The sequence below is a fragment of the Protopterus annectens genome, chromosome 3.part1 (genome assembly GCF_019279795.1).
Source record: "Protopterus annectens isolate FY-2018-M chromosome 3.part1, PAN1.0, whole genome shotgun sequence".
Taxonomy (NCBI): Eukaryota; Metazoa; Chordata; order Ceratodontiformes; family Protopteridae; genus Protopterus; species Protopterus annectens.
Window position 1 is genome coordinate 584,410,527 of NC_056732.1, and position 21,276 is coordinate 584,431,802.

General features: G+C 40.2%; 2 protein-coding genes across 2 annotated transcripts in view; one reads left to right on the top strand and one right to left on the bottom strand.

Moving 5' to 3' along the window:
• LOC122798217 (dol-P-Man:Man(7)GlcNAc(2)-PP-Dol alpha-1,6-mannosyltransferase-like) overlaps window positions 1-6,398 on the bottom strand; it is an 81,191-nt gene extending 74,793 nt beyond the window's left edge. The window contains exon 1 of the mRNA XM_044066984.1: window positions 6,162-6,398. Coding sequence (XP_043922919.1) covers window positions 6,162-6,323 — 162 coding nt within the window. The 5' untranslated portion in view covers window positions 6,324-6,398. The remainder of the gene's footprint in view (window positions 1-6,161) is intronic.
• Window positions 6,399-6,787: 389 nt separating this feature from the next.
• The window catches only part of LOC122798216 (cysteine-rich with EGF-like domain protein 2-B), a 545,426-nt gene continuing 530,937 nt past the window's right edge, over window positions 6,788-21,276 (top strand). Inside the window, exon 1 of the mRNA XM_044066981.1 lies at window positions 6,788-7,228. Within this exon, the coding sequence (XP_043922916.1) occupies window positions 7,094-7,228 (135 nt within the window). The 5' untranslated portion in view covers window positions 6,788-7,093. The remainder of the gene's footprint in view (window positions 7,229-21,276) is intronic.

Consider the following 21,276-nt stretch of genomic DNA (forward strand, 5'->3'; position numbering starts at 1 on the left):
TAGTAGTTTTTTTTTTGTCCTTAATTATGTATGGAAAATAATATAACAATAAAGATTTATTATGGAAAAAAAAAACAAATACAGATATCAGACAGACACAATGAGGAGGATGAAGAAATCCAGAAGGCAGCCTCCACGTTAATCTGAAGGACTTCAAATTCAACCCCCTCCTGATGGACCTGGGCAGGTTAAACCTGATGGTGCCAGGATGGAGGCCACCAATGGCCCTATGGTCAGAACTGACCAGATCAGAAAGTCTTTTACTCAATGGACATGTACCAACTCCTTTCCACTGCCCTCTCAATCGCACCCTCTACCAGGTCCTGAAACTTAGTGTCCTGGCTTACCAGGCTGTCTCACACTGGGAGGCCACCAGGAGTGGAGCCACTGGCCCCACCCTAAGAAGCTGCCCCCAGATGGCTTGGGAAAGGTAGTGGTGAATGTTCTCTGACTAGGAAGCATGCAGCTGAGCTGCTTTGAGCAATCCAGGACATATAAGAAGCAAACATAAAAGGGAAAGAAAGAAAGAAAGAAAGAAAGAAAGAAAGAAAAAATAAGAGAGAAAAATATGGAAACAATAAATGGACTCATAAGTGTTAAGTAACAAATCTATGTATTTAATGCCAGAAGTAAACATTGTGTTCTTTAATCTGAAAATGTCATTCCACAATATCACATATCTTGCTAATACTTAAGAAAATTGAAATCTGATAAGCTCAGCTTTGTGGGTTATTGGTATTACTTCTTCTTGTGTAAATTGAGTGAAAAAATGCATTAAGTTTTGCAATTAAATGTCATAAACAATTTGCAGTGGAGTATTGCAACAGTAAATATTGACAACTACAGTTTATGTAGCAGGTGTATTTTCACTAGCTAAGTACTCATTACTGACATAGCACATTTCCTTTCACTTCAGTGGTTCACTATAATGCTGTAATGCTGTCACATAAACCTCTTGTCACTGTGTATGCTGACATTGTACTGATGATATGAGAATGATGGCCTGAGAAGATGAAATCTGCTACTCCATTATGCAATGATACATTTATAACATTAAAACGAGATATGTATTACTTCATTTTTTTTGACAATTTGTCATAATTACGGGGCCATGACACCAGCCTGGCCACTCTCAGCTGGTGGTGCTACCTGTTGCAATTGATTTCTTCTGGGTCAGGACTGAAAAGGAATACAGAGGACAAAAAAACAGTGGCTTACTCATTCTATGTGTAGGTGGTTTCTGGCTTAAAAGAATTCAATATTGTTTTATTTCTAGCATATCGAATAAAATTTAAGGTATGGCAAACCCTCACCCAACACCTTCTACTTTACTCAGTAATCGATTGTATTGTTCTTAGGAAATACAGCATGTTACTCTGTAAATGTGTAGGAAATAGTTATGATAAAATATAGCTGTAAAGTTGAAAAGGTATCCATCCTGGAAAGCAATAATGTTCTATATGTCTTTGCTGCAAGGACAGAATTCTGTTCAACTTAAAATGAACTGTTACAGGCAGTACTGAACAGCCTTGGGTTAGGATGCTGTGTGTGGACATCACACCTTTATGTAAAAAAATTTTACCTGTCACAGGTCATATTAGCCATATCTTGACATATTTCTTCAAAGGGTCAGCAAAAGAAACAGCCACAGCTTGTACTTAAGAACAGCAAGCTGATGTTAATGGCAGAACGGCTATCGATGATGATGCGATCACTCTCACCATCATGACATAGCCTGAAGGCAGTGGCACACAGACATAAAGAATACTGGCAGGGACCCTGTCCCACTGTGGATAACTCAATACTATGCAGTGACATACACTCATTAGAATGAGGAAATAATACTACAGCAGGGGGGACATCATGCAGCTCAACAACTGTTTCTTGTGCCCAGCCTGAACCCCTTGATGAAGAGATTACCATTTCAGAGGTAACAGTGCACTGCCACACCTGTACACAGAGGTGACAAGCGAAGACATACTTCACAGTTAACTCCAGAGGAATGCAAGGCCTTGTCTGCCCAGCAGCAGATGTGCTGTGTGACAGTTCAGGCAGAGGCTACTACCACTGACAGTCAAGTAGAGATAAGAATACTACAGGTTATACATGAGGAAATTCACCAGTACATGGTCGAGGCCAGGGACAATTTCATGCTGATCCTCATGCTCAATATGGCTGCACACCAAGCATCCATGTCAACATCTAGGCACACACTTGTAAAGACTAAAGATTTACAGATATGTATTGGGAATGCAGCTGGACATGTACACATGCACTATGGAAGAGTAGCCTGGATACCATGTGTATCTCAACAAAGTACTGCAGACGTTCATGTTGATTCCCACAAGAAGAAGACAGCCAGACCTTCTCAGACTTCCACAACATGTCAGTCAAGGTTTAGGTCCCACAGCCCTGTTATATAAATATTGGTGGTATCCCTGCATCCAGTAGAGTCCATCATTTGAGGAACTCAACATCAAGATCACATAATAGTACTTGTTCACAATCTATTGGACCATCAACCACACTAATCTTAGGGGAAATAGTGTACGATACCTTCCAACTATAAATGAAATTTTGAGCATCAGTAAAACAGACGGTTCTCACCCATAAGTCACTTTCCAGACAGGGAGAAGACTGTGTTTAATATATAAAAAACAGTAAAACAGCAGGAAGGAAAATAATAGACAGACTTTGTTTTTTCAAGGCAAGTATTTTCTTCTGTACACAGATAAATTCATCATACTCTGTAAGTTAAAGTGCAGTGAAACAATCACAGAATAGTGCTATACACGTTTCTTAACACCCGCTATTCTACATTTTAATAAATGCCTACCAGTATAACTAGTACTTGTCCTGATGACTCAATTATCTTCGAAGGATGATTACTAATACACTAAAAAAAAAAATACTCATATGAGGAGAAATGTCTGATGTGCAGTATAAGTTGACCACATACCATTCAAAAAAGCTCACAAATAACACTGCATGCATTAACTACTGTGTGTGTGACTTCATTACCACAAAGTGAATGCCGTAGCCCGTAGTTGCAGGCTAATTGTTGCCTCTTCTCCTGCACAGCTGTGCACCATGCATGAGTCGGCCAAAGGGATTGCTATGCTATTGTCATGGCAGAAATAAAAGGGAGCTGCACTCCTATTACTGGTGACTGGCTATAGCAGTTGCACACTGGACTGATACATGATCACACTGTGCAGAATGAAGCAGGCCTAAAGCATCCTGCTTGTGTTAGCAGGGTCATACTGATAGCCCCCCCCTGACCTGTCCAGGCAATGGAAATGGACTTTCAGCAGGCCAAACACTTGTTTGATGACTATCTGTGTCTGCAACATGGCAGTGTTGAAGTGCTCATCAGCATATCCCTGTGGGCTACAGATTCATGGGACTAATCAAGGTTTGAACAGGTAGTCTCCATCACCTGGAACTCAAAATTGGGAGGGGACCAGGGGACCATAACAAAAAAGGAGGGGTGATTACCTAACACTACCTATGCCACTCTAGAGGTACTGAAATAACTATGGTTAGAAACAGAACTAATAGTTTGCACTTTTAGGTGACCATTAGGAACTGTACCATAAAGGAAGAGTATGTAGTGTGCTTCCGTGCCAAATATGAATTATGGGCACTGTCAGGACAGTGAGCTGACACACTGGTGACACACCTCATGCATCACATATTAAATGGCAGTAGATGGTGTAGTAGCCCTTTCTGTTCCAGTACTGATCCCCCACTGGTAGAGATGGGGTCCTAATAGCAGCATGGGAACCATCTACTGTACCAAGCACCTCGGGAAAGTGTGCCTTTCCAGAGAAGGCACATATATGTGCCAACAGTATGACAAGGAGCTGCTGAAGTATCTTTGAGAAAGAAGCCTCCGAGATACTTGCTGTGTGCTCAGGTTTTCTATGGAAGGTCACCACAGCAAGAATACTTGTGTATGTATACTAAGTATACATACACTGATATCCACAGGTAGAGGAAGGCCATGCATTTCCCCATTCTTCATATGTGGGTCATACAAACTCACCTAAGTCCATACTATGCCCCTGTCAACTCTAACCTGTCCAAGATTTTCTGATCAGCAGAGTTCAGATGGTTTAGTCTGTCTATAACTTTGTTTTCCTGAATGGCAAGTGCCACTTTGTACAAATAGTTTTGGTCTAATCCAAAACAAGCACGTCAGAACTTCAGACACCTAAGCTGGCAGTAAAAACAGGGATTCTCATAGATTGTAAAGTGGATAGAAAAGGCACAACTTCATTTTTTATAATCCCTTAGTCAAACGGTGCACTTGTGCATAAAAGTGACTACAAATCACTCCAAGGCAGCAAAGCCTCCTTATTTTCATAAGACAGCTGTTTTTCAAACATATCTCATTTTGCTCTCATTATTGCCTCATTTGCATACGTTTTTCTCAAACGTATTCAAACAGCTGGGTCTTGGTGCAACTAACGTCTCTAAATTGCTAAGGTGCAGCTCATACACATAACTCACACGTGTAATGATTCTGAATATACCCACCAAAAGAAAATTAATACTGAATGAAAATCAACAGAATCTTTTTTTGATTTAGTTTTGTAACATTTTCTCACTACTACAAAGCAAATGACAAAATACCATGAAATGCAGGATAAGAAAAACAAGACGTGGAAATGACAGATATTGTTCTAATTTGTCTCTTATAATTAATCATTTGTTATTATAAGAAAATTTCAAGTTTTTAAAAATGTGATTACTGTAGCAACTGGTAGTATAAACAATTAAGATTTTGAACTTTATTAAAAGCTACACCAGATAACTATGGAAGAATATAACAATTGCACCGAAATTTAAAGAGAAGGACATAAATAAATACTATATATCATTTATTGTGATATATAACTTGCACTTTATTGTGTTCAGTACTGGAGCCAAAATAAGCACATATATATTTCTACTACTAAAGATAGCAAGTACAACTAATTATTCTACAGTTATATAAAAGTAGATCCTACCGTCGGAGCAACTTGGTGTCAAGATCACATGCCAATACTTGCTCATGATCTGACCATCACTACTAACTTAAGTTTGTAAGACCAAGATTTAAAATCCATCCCTGATTTTGGACCTTTGTCCCCCCATTATTTTGGCTTTGATGAGCTTTCTTGCTCTTAAGGGGTTGAGAGGTGTGTCTGCACTGTCAGACCTATACTACTGAGATTACTGCAAGAGGAGGACTGGAAAGATTGCCCACAAATAACAAATTTTCACATCGCCCAAGCTGTTTGCTAAACGAAGACTATTCTGATATTCAAACAAAAATGCCATGTAGAATTCCAAGTGAAACATGCTATAATGTGATAAAATGTATTTATGGGATGGGTGGGACATTATAATAAAAAATACCTTATAAGCATTCACCAAAACCACATTTTCTGATAGACACCCTGTTCCCTCAACTTTCAGGAGTCAATCCTGTTGCAGAATTTTCCTATAAGTGTAACAGGCACACCCATTTCAAGCTGAGAGTGGCAAGTGCCAGATTTACTCCCATAGCTCTAAACTGAATGAGGACAAAATCGCAATAGAATTAGAGATACATCTAGAAATAATCAGAGGCACTTTTTAAAAATGTAAGTACTATTATCTTGAGACACTAACAGAATAAAAGGACGTGAATTAACATACATTTAAGTAAACATTAGTCTACAGCTGTAATTATTGTCATTATTTATCAAGTGCAATTTACCAACTTTTCTCCAGAAGTCACTAGATTTAAGAGGGATAAACAGGATCAGATCTAATATTCGAGTCAAAAATCTGGGCCAGATGAAAGGTATCCTTATTATAAGCAGCATGCAACAACGAATACTGCAACCATCAGTCTAATCTCGTTAATACATGCACGAATCCTGAATAAGAGGTACATGACAGTGATGGCAAGTGTTAATCAGTGCCGACAAGTCAGTCAAAGTAACCGTTGAACTGAGTTTTTGTGTCTTTTACATAGAGTAATTGTAAACCGCTAATTTTTAACAGAATTTAAAACATGAAAATTCATAGGCATGCAACATCTTCTTAATGCAATTCAAACTATTATCAAGTGACTATAAATTAATATTTAACACAGTTTCAGTACCAGACCATCAACAATTGTTTACCTTTTCTAAATTAAATCTGTGGTACAAAATGTCATGTGTTGCTTGCAAGTTGAAACTCTCTTCCACTTTTGTAAAGGGGCATACTATTAAATGGACACAGGTAACAGTAAAAAGGAGCAAGAAGGGAAGTAAGTCTCGAGCAGGGTTTTGCTTTCCTCCCATATTGAGACAACCTATCGGAAAGGTCAGAGTTGAAAGGGGAAAGGGAACTTAAAACTCTACCTTCTCAATGTTCAGTTTAAGAATGTAAGCTACTAACTAGCAAACGTTTTTAACTGGGCGCGTACACGTCCTATTAAGCGTTGTTGTAACCTTATATATACAACTTCACTCTTAAATCAATTCAATACGTAGTGCAATAATTTTAAAAAAATGTGAAACCACGCTATAGAAAGCTAAGCTGTTAATGTGTCTTAACAGCTGTAGTGTCTCACACAAAATTAAGAAAACCATTAATAAAACCCACAAATAATATACTTTTTATCATGAACCTCATACTCCCACTACAATTTTAAGACACTCCTGTACACGTGTTTTGCCTACAATCCCGCGCGTGGCAGGGGTTGATTTGTCTAAATCTTGATTGACTGTCAGTCTTAGCCATTGAAAATGTGCTTCATTATAGAGGCGTACACGGAACTCGCGGTAGATGGTTTCAACGCTGTCAAGCATTAGCAGTGTTGGTACTGCAAACTCGTTGTTAGTTGTATGTGTCTGTTGGGTAGTGGATGTAGATGTAGATGTCTGCTAAATGTGCCCACGTGAACTGTTAGTTTAATTATCACAAAACATTGCTGTATTATAGCATTTTTGCGTATCTAAAGCCGTGCCTTTTTCATTGCACTTTAGTAGGGACAAGTGAAGCACTCCGTTCCATTATCTGCAGTTATTAAACTTATCTGTTTTTATAGTTGCGTAAAAATTTGCACCCCATGCTTGGGACTTACATTATGACCACTACACTATTCATGTACCTTGTTCTTTTAATGTGTTTTACTGTTACATCTTCAAAGGATTTAAAGGAGACTTGTAGAACTTGCAGGAAAATAGCCCAGAAGTTTAATAAGGTAAGTTGTTACAGAAAAAAATCTACAAGTAGTAAATATGTGCATTTCGAGTTTATTAGCTGACGTAATGGTAGTAGTTTTATTTGCTTAAGTCGACATTTACGTGGTGGCTTTATTACCTTTTCTGATTTGCTTATTGTATGCCAAGAGCAAGGGTTTATTATTGTTGTTTACCTTAAAATCTCATTTTTCTTCATTTAGTTTCATAGTGTTTTGTTAGTTTTACTGTGGTTGCATGCCTGCTGTAACTTGGCGGGGGATATTCCTTCATGGTTTTCCCCAGTTCACCCATCACCGGTTTGAAAACGAGTGGAACATCAAGAAGCACGGATTATGTTACAGCAGTATACCTATCGGTGGGTTATGGTACACAGAAATACCCGATAAGCTGTTTTATACCCGCCTAATTCACGATTTATGTATTTGAAATGGAAACTGGTAAATATAGATCTATACGAGCTTGACTGAAGCAAAAGCCGACAGTTTATTTTATAAATTAGTTATCTTGCGTGTATTTTTCATCTGAGATGTGCTTATTGCACGTTACGTTGTGTTGCAGTTTGTGGCTTTTGGATTCAGATATCTGGGGATGCTGACCTGAGCCCTGGATGAAGGCGACTGTGAAATTGCGGTGGGGTAGGGTGCTAAATAATGTACTGGACTTCAGCACCTGGGAAAGCCTAAAGAAAGGCCTTTGAAATTGTTATTGATCGTCAACTGGGGCATTAGTTGAGTGAAATGACTGTCATTCTGACACTGCGTGGTTTAGAGAGGAGTGGTTTTCTCTTATACTCTATGTTGCTGATAACGTGGTGAATGGTACAGGCGCATACCTCTCAAGTGTACCTCATTACGGGGAACGTACCTCATTTGGGGGGGGGGGGGGGGGTCTTAAAAAGTTCATGTTCCTCAAAGTTCCACATTGAAAGAGCGTGTGACACATTCAGTGTTAGGAATTTTTTAAGTGAAATCCATGGTAAATGGAAACTAATCATATTAATTCATTAAATGATCTTCTTTATAAGTAAAACCAGCATATTTTAACCATCCTATGATCTTTCTAGTTGAAGTTGTTAGTAACCAATTAGTATGTGTTCCACGTTTTGCCCATTTGTTCCATATTATGAAGGCGAGTGTTCCTCGTTTTGGAGATGGAAGGTTGAGAGCTATGGTACAGGGTTAGACATCATCTTGTCTGTAGTTAATGTCTGGCAGACATAAGGTGTGTACTGTGCAGTTTTTAGTAGAGTTGGTGAAGCTCCAGTCATTCAGACCTTTAAAGGTTCAGCGGCTGCTGAGGGAATGGGCATTAACTGATGGGAAGCCACTTTAACACAGGGTGCCAGACTGAACTACCCAATGTCTGGCCTGACAGCACAGACCTACATCTCATCCATTTGGTGTAAAAATATATGGTCAAAGCCAAATATAATGGGAGGGCAAAGGCCTGAAATTTGGGACATTTTTTTAAGTATTGGACATACAAACTTAGAAAGTTGATAGTGATAGGTTTTATGTTGTGTTTTTCTGTAGAACATGGAGTATGAAACTAAAATGTCTGTCCTTATTTAGTGATTTACTTTCCACCAAATTTGTGTGGACAGAACATTTTGAGTCCGAAATAAGTTAGTAGATTCATATGTATTCCAAGGCCACTGAGTCTTGTGACCATTCTTGTCGTGTCAGTATTCTTTCTTCAGTCACCAGTTCTTTTTCAAGGAGGGCTGTACCAGTCAATCATGGAGTAACTTTGTGGATACCCATCTTTTCATCTAGCTTATATTCATAGGTGATTACTAGGTCAGTGGCCCTAGGAGCCCTTTTTAAACCTAGCCATATTTTCCCATTTGTAAATTGCAGCATATATTACCTAGCGGCATATTGTGGTGCAGTATTTTCAGGCTTTCTTTGTCTAATAGGGGCATAGGTCCAAGAGGTAGATTTCCAGTTCCCCATACATTTGTCAGTGTTGTGTTTGAATGAGGTAAGGGACAAACTCATTTCAAATGGATAGAAAGCCTGTTCCAGAGTAAGTCTAACCTGTGAGACATGTACCTGTCCCTCTAACTTGTTCTGCAAACAAGATTTAGGCTTTAGCTATTTCTAATGCTGTTTGACTTGTGGATGTGAATTATGTTCATCAGCATTAGATATAACGCCACCTTATAAGCCAGGCATAGATAACCTCTCAGTAGTTTGTAGGAGACTGAATATAAGGATAAGGCTTTGAGGTGGTCTGCATATTCTGTATGGTTATGTATTGTATTCTTTTGAGGCATCTTTCTGGACATTCTAATTGTATATGCCTGGTGAGGTACATACTAAAAGGACATTGTACTCCATGATCCCTCAGACTGATCATGTCTAATAAGGGCCACAGTGTGACAATGACATTTGTGGACGTGGATGCAGTACCCTTGTTTATAAATTGTGTAATATAGAATGATTTCTTTGCAGCAGGAGGCACATGATAGTTGAAGGTCAAGTCACAGTCCACATATATTCCCAAGGCCCTAATTACATGATCTACTCTTACAGGTGTGTCATCTGTGTGGTAATTCCTAGTGGTGGATTACTTTCCAAGGGATACTATTATGCCTTTTTTTGGCATTCAACTTTAGACCATGGCTCTTGCACCAGTTATTAGTTTCTGACAAACCCTCTTAGAAGATATTGGTATCCTCGTGGATTCTATAATTGCTCCAAGTTGTAGTCGTACACAAACCTGGTCAACCACAGGCATTTAACATTAACTTTAATGTCTGAAAAATAGATGCCAAAAAGAAGTAGCCCCAGCACTGAGGGACTCCAGTGTTGATGGGCCTTCTTGTGGAGGCAGAGTCCCTTATCCCGATTTCATGTGTTCTGTCTGGGAGCTGGTTGGTTGTCCATCAGGTTTAGTTTTAGTTTTGTGAGTTTGTCGGCAGTGCCTAAGTGGGGAATAGCATTGAATGCTTTGGCGAGGTCATGATAGGCAGTGTGTACCATTTTCCCTCATCCATACCTGTGCTGATTTTTCTCAAAGTTCAACAGGTTAAGCAGGTATAATCTGCCTTTGATGAAACCAAACTGTTTTGGATCCAGAGTTTAAAGACATCCTACATCTTTATTAATAATATCAATGATGGTTATTTCCATGGCCTTGCAGATGAGACTAGTAAGAATTATGGGTCTGTAATTGCCTGGATCAGGATGGCCTGCCCTTTTGCAGGAAAATAACTTGCAGTCCTCCATTCGCTAGGCACAAAGCAAGTTTGAAGGCAAGATTGAGCAGTCACAGTCACAGCTCATAAGGCCAAACAACACACCAAATACACTTGTTATAGGGGAGTCTATTGTCCGGCACACTGATGTCCCACACACCAGACTGAACAAGGAGAAGGTCACTGTAAGCTGCCTGTCGGGTGCCAGGATCCGCCACATAACGCAAGCACTCAGGTCACTCCAAAGCAAGTACGACTCGGTCATTGTCCATGCTGGTGTGAATGACCTGAGACGTACCTCCCTGGACTACATGAAAAGAGACATAGAGGAGCTCTCTGACCATGTAGCCCAGGCTGGTATGTCCCTGACCTTGAGTAGCATCTTGCCCTCACCAAGAATGATGCCACAGTATAAAGACAAAATGATCAGTTTCAACAATTGTCTAAAGTATTGGTGTCATTCAAAGGGGATCCAGTGTCTGTCAGCCTGGGATGACATGCTCGACAAGCCACGTTGCTTCGCTAGGGACGGCTTGCACCTGTCACCCTTAGGCTTTGGTATACTGGCCAAGGCTCTTGCCACCCCCATAGTGCCTTTTTTAGGCAAGGCTCAAAGGACAAAACCACCTCCATAGACAACCCAAAGTTAAAAAAAAAATAAAGGTGATGCTACTCAATGCCAGAAGTCTAAACCTCAAGATGCACGCACTCGAGACTCTCCTCAGTATGGAGAAAATCGATGTCTGTGCAGTAACAGAAACCTGGTTCAAGGCTCCTGAGAGCACCCCAGCACTACCAGGTTATAACTCATACCATGCGTTTCGGCCCCAAAACTTGGACCGAAGCACAAAAGGAGGGGGAGTATCTATATTCATCAAAGATACATACACCTCCAGGTTAGTGGCACTGCACGAAGCATCGGAAACCATCCATGTGCAACTAACAGCGGGCAAAACTGACTTTCAGTTTGTAGCCTGCTACAGAACACCTTCCCTATTACAGGAACCCCACTTGGCATTCCTGAGAACACTGGAGAATATGAAGGTCTCCCCAAACACTATGTTATTGGGTGACTTTAACTACCCAAACATTGACTGGGAAAACCACTCAAGCCCAAACCCAATGGTTCCCTGAATTTATAAACTCTAACGCAATGAAACAACTGGTCACCACTCCCACAAGAGGGAACAATATATTGGACCTGGTCATCACCAACATGGGGACTCTATGTTCCACACCAGAGGTAAACCCCTCATTGGTAAGATCAGACCATAAACAAATTTCCCTGGACATCCATATCATGTCCCCACCCCTAGCCAAGGAAATCACTGTAAAGAATTTCTCAAAAGGCAACTTTGCACTTCTGAAGACTGAGGTGGAATCCTTCAAAGCCCCTCGGCCAGAGGATAATACAGCCCAATCCGCAGAATCCTTTACAAATGCATTCTATGAGCACCTGCAGGAATGCATGTATCGTGCTATCCCAAATAAAACTAAGACTCACTCCTCCAAAACAGGAGACCGGTCTGGTGGACCCCGGCCATAAATAAGCTATACAACAGAAGGAGGAAGCTACTACATGATGGAGCAAACTCCCAAAAAGGGAAAGCATCTCTGATCAGTATTGGCAAGAAACTTCGATCCCTCATAAAATCATCAAAGGCCAGTTTTGAAAGAAAAATTGCCCTAGACACTAAAGATAATCACAAGGCCTTCTTTAGTTATGTCAGAAACATGGGCGGAAACTCCCAGATATGCTCTGAATTGTTGCATAACTGTACAAAATATACCGAACCTGCAGACATAGCCAACATCCTGGCAGACAGAATCAGCGCAAACTTCTCTCCCCCCCCCCCAAAGGAGCAAACGCCTATCCCAACTGAATGTAACCTCCCTGACATCACAGATGCACAGGTGAAAGCTGCCCTCTCAAAAGCAAAAAACACAGCGTCTATGGGACCGGACGGTGTCCCAGGCTGTGTCTTACACAAGCTCCAAGAAGAACTGAACCCTCACATTAAGTCACTTAGCCTTACTACAGGATATGTACCCAAAGAATGGCGTACAGCTACAGTGGTCCCACTCCACAAAGGTGGTGCTATAACGGACCCTGGAAACTATCGCCCCATAAGCCTGACTAGTCTGATCTGTAAAGCTATGGAGCGTATTATCATGGAACTCATAAACAAACACATTGGGAGCCTCCAGACACTGGACCCTACCCAATTCAGCTTTAAGGGCAGATCTTGCCTCCTAAACATAGTTGATTTCTTTGAAACAGTTACCAAAGCCATAGATGAGGGCAAGGTAGTCCACACAGCGTACCTGGACCTCGCAAAAGCCTTCGACACAATACCCCACTCGGGCATCATGAATAAGCTTACCAGCTTAAATATCAACCCCTATATCACAAGATGGATTGCAAACTGGCTCCAAGATAGAACCCACATGGTCAGAATTGCAGGTGCCATGTCCGAATCCAAACCAGTTACAAGTGGCGTCCCACAGGGCTCAGTTCTGGGACCACTCTTGTTCGGTATATACTTCTCTGAGGTTCAGGCTAACACGGGGGGATTATGGCTGACAAAGTTCGCAGATGACTGCAAACTGGGGGCCATAATCGAATCTCCAGCTGACACAAGCATCCTCCAAAAGGATCTCACAGAGACGGATGCTTGGTGCCAGAGCCACGGCCTCAAGCTAAATGCTAAAAAGTGCATAGTCATCCCCTTTGGGAAAAACAAGGTGCCCACAAATTACCACATAGGTGGTAATCCATTAATCTGGAAGAAGTAGTTAGAGATTTGGGGACCAACGTAGATAGTAATCTCTCCTTTGATAATCACATTGCCAAAGTGGTTAGAAAGACCTTCTATATAGCCTACCTTATCACGAAAGGGTTCACATCTAGATCGAGAGGTCATTATGCCCCTCTACTCGTCACTCATCAGGCCCATAATTGAATACAGTGCCCCTTTTGGGATGTACCTTACCCGACACCTGCAGCAACTGGAGAGACCCCAAAAGTACCTCACCAAGAGGATCATGGGCTACAAACAGATGTCCTATGCAGCTCGACTAAAGAAACTCCAGCTCTACTCAGTTGCTTACTGCCTACTCAGAGGCGATCTATGCCTGATGTACAAAGCCATGTCCAACCCAGAATTAATGGACATGCTCCACCTCAAAAAAAATCCAAGTCCCTTAGAGCTACACACTCCAGGGACCTAAACCTCAGCACAAAAATAAATAGGACATGCTGGAGGGACAGATTCATTTTCCAGAGGCTGCCCTCACTCTGGAATAGAATTCCATTTCATGTTAGACATAGCCCCTCGCTGACCCTTTTCAAGCGAAATTTGGACACGTGGATGGGAAATCGCAAATTCACCCCTGGGATCTCTCATGTGTCCCTGCTAGACAGAGGCACAGTAAACTAATCTTAAAAGGGTACCTTCTGTGACCTACTTTACAGAGGCACAGTAGGCTAATCTAATAGGGAGGCGGAAGCCAAATACACTCTGGCTAGGCTTATAAATGCCATAGGGCAGATAGCCTAGTATCTACCTATGAACCTATGAAAAGTGATGATACTATTAGCTTTTAGTTTGAGCTCATTTTTGTGCATCAAGTGTTTGCTAAGGAGAATTTATTCTGGATTGGGTGTCATACGTGACTTAAAAACAACTCAGTTTCCAGTAGTCTGTAAACTTTATATGGTAGTGGTCTTGGCTTTCTTGGACATCTGAGAAGCCAATACCAAAAAGGAGTGGTCCCAGCACTGAGCCCTGTAGGACACTGCTGGTCACTTTCGTGCTTTCTAATGTGGTATCTGCAACTTGCACTGTGTGGGTTTTACTTTTAAAACAAGCCAGTTTGCTATCAGATGAGTCTCTTTTTAAATCGTAGATTTTTTATGATGCCAGCATGGGGAACGTAACAGGGGCCTTAGCTAGGTCAAATGCTATGCATGCATTGGGGGTGGGGGGGATCTGTCGAGATTCTTTATCACAGTTTATGAAGTAAATCTGGACATTCTGTGAAATTTTGGTCAGTTGAGAGATGTGTAGAGGATTAAGGCTGTGAGCTGTTAGCAAGCTGTAGTCAAAGGTACAGGGTTTGATCCCACCTGCCTGTTAAAAAAAGAGAGAAATGTAAGTAATGGGTAGTAGAAATTTTTGTTATTACGGAAGATAGAAATATCTTCAGAAGTTATAGCTAGTGATTGGCTTAAATGAAAATGAAGTTTAAAAATAGGGTAGATATAAAAGAGAGAGAGATGGTAAAGAAGTTATAGGAATCCTTTAGAGGGGCTGACAAAGGCTTAAGTATTACAGAATAAGAAGAGGTGCAAATGCAGAGTACTAAAGAGAAAATTAGGGAGTATCTGGATAATATACACAAGCTTAGAAGGATTGCTGTTAAGAAGCTATTTTTGATGATAACCCCAGAGCACAAAAACTTTTAGCACAGTGACTTGGCAACAGAAAGTAGAAAGGGTTGTCGCTAAACTTTCCGTAACAATAAAAATAACCAGAGATCCAATAGAAGTATTGGATATATTTTGGAAATTTTATGAACGTGTTGTATACAGCAGAGAAATGTGGAAATCCAAGAAGGAGCACAGATGGAAATGTTTATTGAAGACTTAAATATGCCAAAGTTAGAGGTAGATGAGGCTCAACAAGGATTAGTTAAGATAAGATGACATTAGATAAAAACTGTCAAGTTTAATCTGTCTTCAGGCAAATCTCTAGGAACAGATGGTGTTACTGTAGAAGTTTGGAAGGTCGGAGGGAAGACAGTGGCAAAGGTCTGGAAGATTTCATTTAACAGCATGTTAAAGGAGGGAAATCACTAACATCTTGAAAGAAAACTGTGGTGGCTGTATTACCTAAGGGTGGTAAAGACCAATCTGATCCAACTTCATATAGACTTATTTCAATTTTAAAACACTATTATAAAGTGTTTGTGATTATACTAGCTAAAAGAATTGCAAAGGTGCCACCAATATTGATGGATATGGATCAATGTGGTTTTGTGAAAGGGAGGCAAACATTTGATAATGTTAATGAAACAGTGATGATCCAGAGGGAAACAGAATTTATTTATTTATCTATTGACATTTGTTGATTGGGAAAGTTTGACTGGGACAGGAGCCCATTTCAGAGGAGGCCAGTGGAGAAAAGCTCCACAAACATATTATGATTGCACAGTATTTTACAAGTTTGCAGAATTTACAGGAATTGCAGTACAATATAACAAAATGAGGAACAGACTATTAAATTGTGGAAACTTACAATATCAGAGAGAGAGAGAAAGAGTAATTTACAAGCTACACACACACACTTTTTTGTAAATATTGAAGTAAGTTGAAAGTTAAAAAAGGAAAAAAATCACTAGAGGGGTAGTGTTGGGTTGAAAGGATTAATTAATAAAGGGAAAGAAAAAATACTGGTGGGGTAGTTTTAAAGGAGTGAGGGATTACAATAATAGTTAAGGTTAGTGAGATTATAGTAAGAACAGAATTGTTTATCAAAAATAATTTCCTACTAGTTTTGATGGATAAAGATTGAGGCAGATTTTAGTATTTAGCAGGTAGTTCTTTAGGGTGAGTTTAAATTTGTTGAAGCAGCTAATGGTGTTTATGCTGGTTGGAAGGGAGTTCTATAGTTCAACGATAGTGTATGAGTAAAGACAGTGTCTGGCTCTTGTTTGTACAGGAACAGTTATTAGTTTATTTTTACAGTGAAGGGTTCTGGTGGGGCTATAAGGTATTAAAATGTTTTTAAGGGCAAGGCTGTTTGGATTGTGGCAAATTTGGCAGTCTTTATTGGTAGCAGGGCAGGAGCTTAAAATGGAAATAATGTAAAAAAAAGTACCGTTGTTGGTTGTCTTGATGCAGAGAAAGCATTCAACAGAGTAAGCTGGGATTTTATGAGCTGGACAATGGAGGCATTTGCATTCTTTGACACAGTAATATTAATTAGTAAATTAAGAGGAAACATGAATGATCAGTGGCAAGAATTAAAGATGGGGTTCATGTCTATTAACTTGTGTTTGAACAGAGATGTCCTCTTTCCACTTTATTTGCTTTACAGTCATGAGACTCAGAAATGCAATCATATAATTGGTATGGTAATCAAGAAAACATCCAGTGTTGAACATTTTGAGACAGTTTAAAGTCTTTTCAGGATATGCAGTTAATGAAGACAAAACAAAGGCTGAAGCTGTAAGTTATGAATCTAGATACAAACTAGTTCAGCAATAGCCATATTTATGGGGACATAATAAGATGAAGTGTTCAGGAGTATAAGTTAAAAAGATTTTTGTTAGGGCTGCTAAGGATATGTGGGAAAAGACTAATAAAAAAACTTGTTAATGTATATGGATAGAAAGATACAGTAAAAATGTGTTAGTTGCAATATAAAGGTGAGTCATACTTGTATCAATCAGGGAAGTTGTCCACTAATTAGAGTTGAATGAATTTATATAGGTGGGGGAAGATGGCAAGGCTTAAGTGGAGTAAGATGATCCTTCTAGTAAAACAAGGTGGTTTGCCTGATTTGAATGAATATTTTAGAGCTACACATTTTAAGGCTCATATACATAACACCAGCAGGTTGTAATTCAGAATGGAAAGGTATGATAATGAAGTGGGGAAGTTCAAGAAGCAGAGAGAGTGGGAATTTAGATGCAGACCCTTGAGGATGACCATAACAGTCATACAGAATATTAGAATACTTTACTTTATAAATATAAAAAGCATGCTAACATGACACTGGAGTAAAGAGAGTTTGCAAATAAGGATGGCTGCAAGTAGGGGTACAAAAGTAGGCAAGAGGGGGCTGGAATTTACTGGAGAAAACTGGCAAATGAATGAAGGTATTAGGAACATATAACTAGAGAGAAGGTAATAGAGTGAGATGATGTCAAGTTGATGTTTGGACTGCAGGGTAGAGACTGCCTTCCTGACCAGGGATTGATATGAATATAGGCAAAGAGAAAGAGGAGGATTTTTTTTAAGTATCTTTATTAAATCATTACTTAAGACCCAGGCAAACATGCATAAGGGATAAGAGAATCTTAATTGAAATACTTACTTTGGTGGAGTTTTTAGTTGAATCTAGAACAGAAGCTGCTGGTAAAATGATAATTAGTAGGACATATAAAATATTGCATGGTAAATATAAGAATCAGTCTGAGGTTAGAAAAGATTGGGAAGAGAAACTGGAAAGGCAGTTTACAAGAGAACACTGGGAGGCCATATGTATGGTTCCCAAGTATGCAGTAAAGTCCAGAAGGTTCAGGATCTTTGCTTGGAAGTGTCTGCAAGTTATTTTGTAGTCCAGGCAGACCTAAAATAATTTTTCCTCAGGTAGTTAGCAAATGTTGGAGGTGTGATCGGGAAGAAAGAGGTAAATGGGAACACATTTTATGAGTATGAGTTGGCAAACTTTAAAAGTTCCCCACAGAGTGCTACTACTTGTCAGAAATATTAGTTGAGCAAATGGCTGTAACGAAATATATTTTTTGAGTTGGCACACATGATCTGAATTGTCTAGACATAGTAATGGCGAAATATATTTTTTGAGTTGACACACAAGATCTGAATTGTCTAGACATACTAATGCTTGTTATAGTCATAAATAAATAACGTTAAGAATTTACCTTATATGCCTTTAGTCAGAACAACACTTCAGGATGTGCAAACAAAAATTTTATTCTTTCAGCGCTGAGTGACAGTCTTCACAGCAGATGTCAAAATAGCCTCTATGAACAGAGACGAACCAAATTTTTATACATTTTTCTTATCAAACCTGGTCATGCACTTTGATTACGTTACAGTGACTGTCCCATAGAAAATTTTGCAAATGTCCTCATCCCTCATGATTTTTGCCTCCGACTTCACGTGAACACCTTCCTTTACATGATCTACCTGCTTCCATGGGGTCTTGTTTCTGACATTGGATGTTTCAAACCTGCCCTAGCAACAACACACTCTTAGCCTGGAGGAGTCAGGCTACAAATTCCTTTTGTAGTAACTGCAACGTGTACTATTCTGTCTTATTGTATACTAAAAGAATGCAGTTTAAAAGACGGCAATACTGTGGCTTATGAAGCTGTATTTTTCCCAGCCCTGCATATAAATTTATATTTGTTTTTTAACAATCATGTTATAGCATCATTAATAACCTGAAATTAATATACATTTTAATAAGCTGGTCTTGTCCCATAACAGTTTCCTCCCGCTGACACTGTCATACCATACATATAATTTTATTTATTTATATATATATATATATATATATATATATATATATATATATATATATATATATATATATATATATATAGGTTCATAGGTTGGTACTAGGCTATCAGCCCTAGGGCCTATACAAGCCTAGCCATAACAATTCCCTGGCTATTTCTTCCCACATTATTTACTTTCCTGGACCCCTGTCTAGCAGGGCGACTGACGTGATCCCTGGGGTGAATTTCCTTTCTCCCATCCAGTCGTCAAGGTTCCTCTTGAAGAGGTCCAAAGAGGCACTCTGCTTGACATGTATGGGCAATCTATTCCAGAGTCTGGGGAGTCTCTGGGTCAGGAACCTATCCCTCAAACATGTTTTGTTTATTGTGATGACAAGGTTTAGATCCCTGGAGCGTGTAGCTCTGAGGGATTGGGATTTCTTTAAGTGTAGCATGTCCAATAGCTCTGGGTTTGACATGGCCTTGTATGTTAAGCAGAGATCGCCTCTTGAGTAGACGATATGCAACAGAGTATAGCTGGAGTTTTTTAAGGCGGTCAGCGTAGGGCATCTGCTTTAGGCCTGTGATTCTTTTAGTGAGGTATTTCTGAGGCCTTTCCAGTTGTTGCAGATGTCTTGAGAGGTACATACCAAATGGGGCGTTGTATTCTATAATAGGTCTAATGAGGGATGAGTACAGTGGGACAATGACCTCCTTTTTTCTGGATGAAAAGCCCTTCGTGATGAGGTGTGCTACATAGAAGGATTTCCTGACTGTTGTGGCGATGTGGTTATCGAAGGTGAGACCACTGTCCACCTGTGTCCCTAAGTCTCTTATCACACTTTCTGTGTTTAGTGTACTGCCACCTATATGGTAATTCATGGATACATGTTTTTTCCCAAAGGGGATAACAATACATTTCTTGGCATTGAGCTTGAGCCCATGGCTCTGGCACCAAGCACCTGTTTCTGTATGGCCCTTTTGTAGAGTATCCACATCATTTGGGGATTCAATAATGGCTCCCAGTTTGCAGTCATCTGCAAACTTTGTTAGCCAGAGTCCCTTAGTGTTGACCTGTACTTCAGAGAAGTAGATGCCAAACAAGAGCGGCCCCAGGACTGAACCCTGAGGTACTCCACTTGTCACTTATCTGGAGCTGGATTTGGAGTCTGCTACTTTTACAGTATGGGTTCTATCAGTAAGCCATTTAGCAACCCATTGGGTGACATAGGGATTTATGCCCAACTTAGTAAGTTTATCTATTATTCCAGAGTGGGGGATGGTGTCAAAGGCCTTGGCAAGGTCTAGATAGGCTGTGTGGACCACCTTACCCTTGTCTATGGCTCTGGAGACTGATTCAAAGAAGTCAATCAGGTTCAGGAGACAAGATCGGCCCTTCACAAACCCAAACTGGGTGGGGTCGAGTGTTTGAAGGTTGCCAATGTCTTTGTTTATAAGTTCCATGATAATACGCTCCATGGCCTTGCAGATAAGGCTTGTCAGACTGATGGGACGGTAGTTTCCGGGATCCAAGGTGGATCCCCCTTGTGGATTGGGATAACTGTAGCTCTGCGCCACTCAGTGGGCACGAAACCTTAGGTGAGGCTATGATTAAACATGACACTTAGGTGAGGTGCCAGTTCATATTGTAGTTCATGTAGTACACAGCCCGGGATGTCATCTGGTCCCATGGATGCTGTATTCTTGGCTTTAGAGAGTGCGTTTGTACCTGTGTGGCCGTTATTACTGGAATTTGGCAATCTTCCGGTATTGAGATGGGCCATTTAGGGGGTGAGAGTGGGGTGAAGTTGGCACTGAATCGATCTGCCAGGATATTGGCAATATCCTTGGGATCAGTATATTTAATGCCATTCTGTTTTAGCTCAGAGCAGATCTGAGCATTGCCATTTAGATTCTTGACATAATTATAGAATACTTTGTGGTTGTCTTTGGAATCTTTGGCAATTTTATTTTCGTAACTAGCTTTGGAGGATTTTATGAGGCATCTCAGTTTCTTACTGAGGCTAGTAAGGGAGTTTTTTGCATCCTGGGATTTTCCTCTTTTCTGCAAAAGTTTCTTCCTTTTGTTGTAAAGTTTGTTTATGGCAGGGGACCACCAGATTGGCTTCCTTTTTTGGATGAGAGCATTTTGGTTCTATTTGGGATGGCACGATTCATGCATGAGTGGATGTGCTTGTACAGTGCCATAGTGTAGGATTCAGCAGTTGAACTTTCAGTTCCCGTCTGCATGGGTGTCATGATGACTTGAGTAGCATGAAGTTGGCTTTGGAGAAGTTTTTTATGGTGGTTTCTTTACTGGGGGGTGGGGGTGGGATGTGGATGTTAAGGGTGATTAGCTTATGGTCAGACCTGACTAACGAGGGGGTGACCATAGGTATGGAGCATTGATTTCCCATGTTGGTAATGACCAGGTCTAGGATATTGGAGCCCCTGGTGGGACTATGGATTAGTTGATCCAGGGTGTTGGAATTTATGAATTCCAAGAACCGCTAAAAGGTGTTGGGACATGAGTAGTTTTCCCAGTTAATGGCAGGGTAGTTAAAATCACCCAGTATTAGGGTGTTTGGTTCT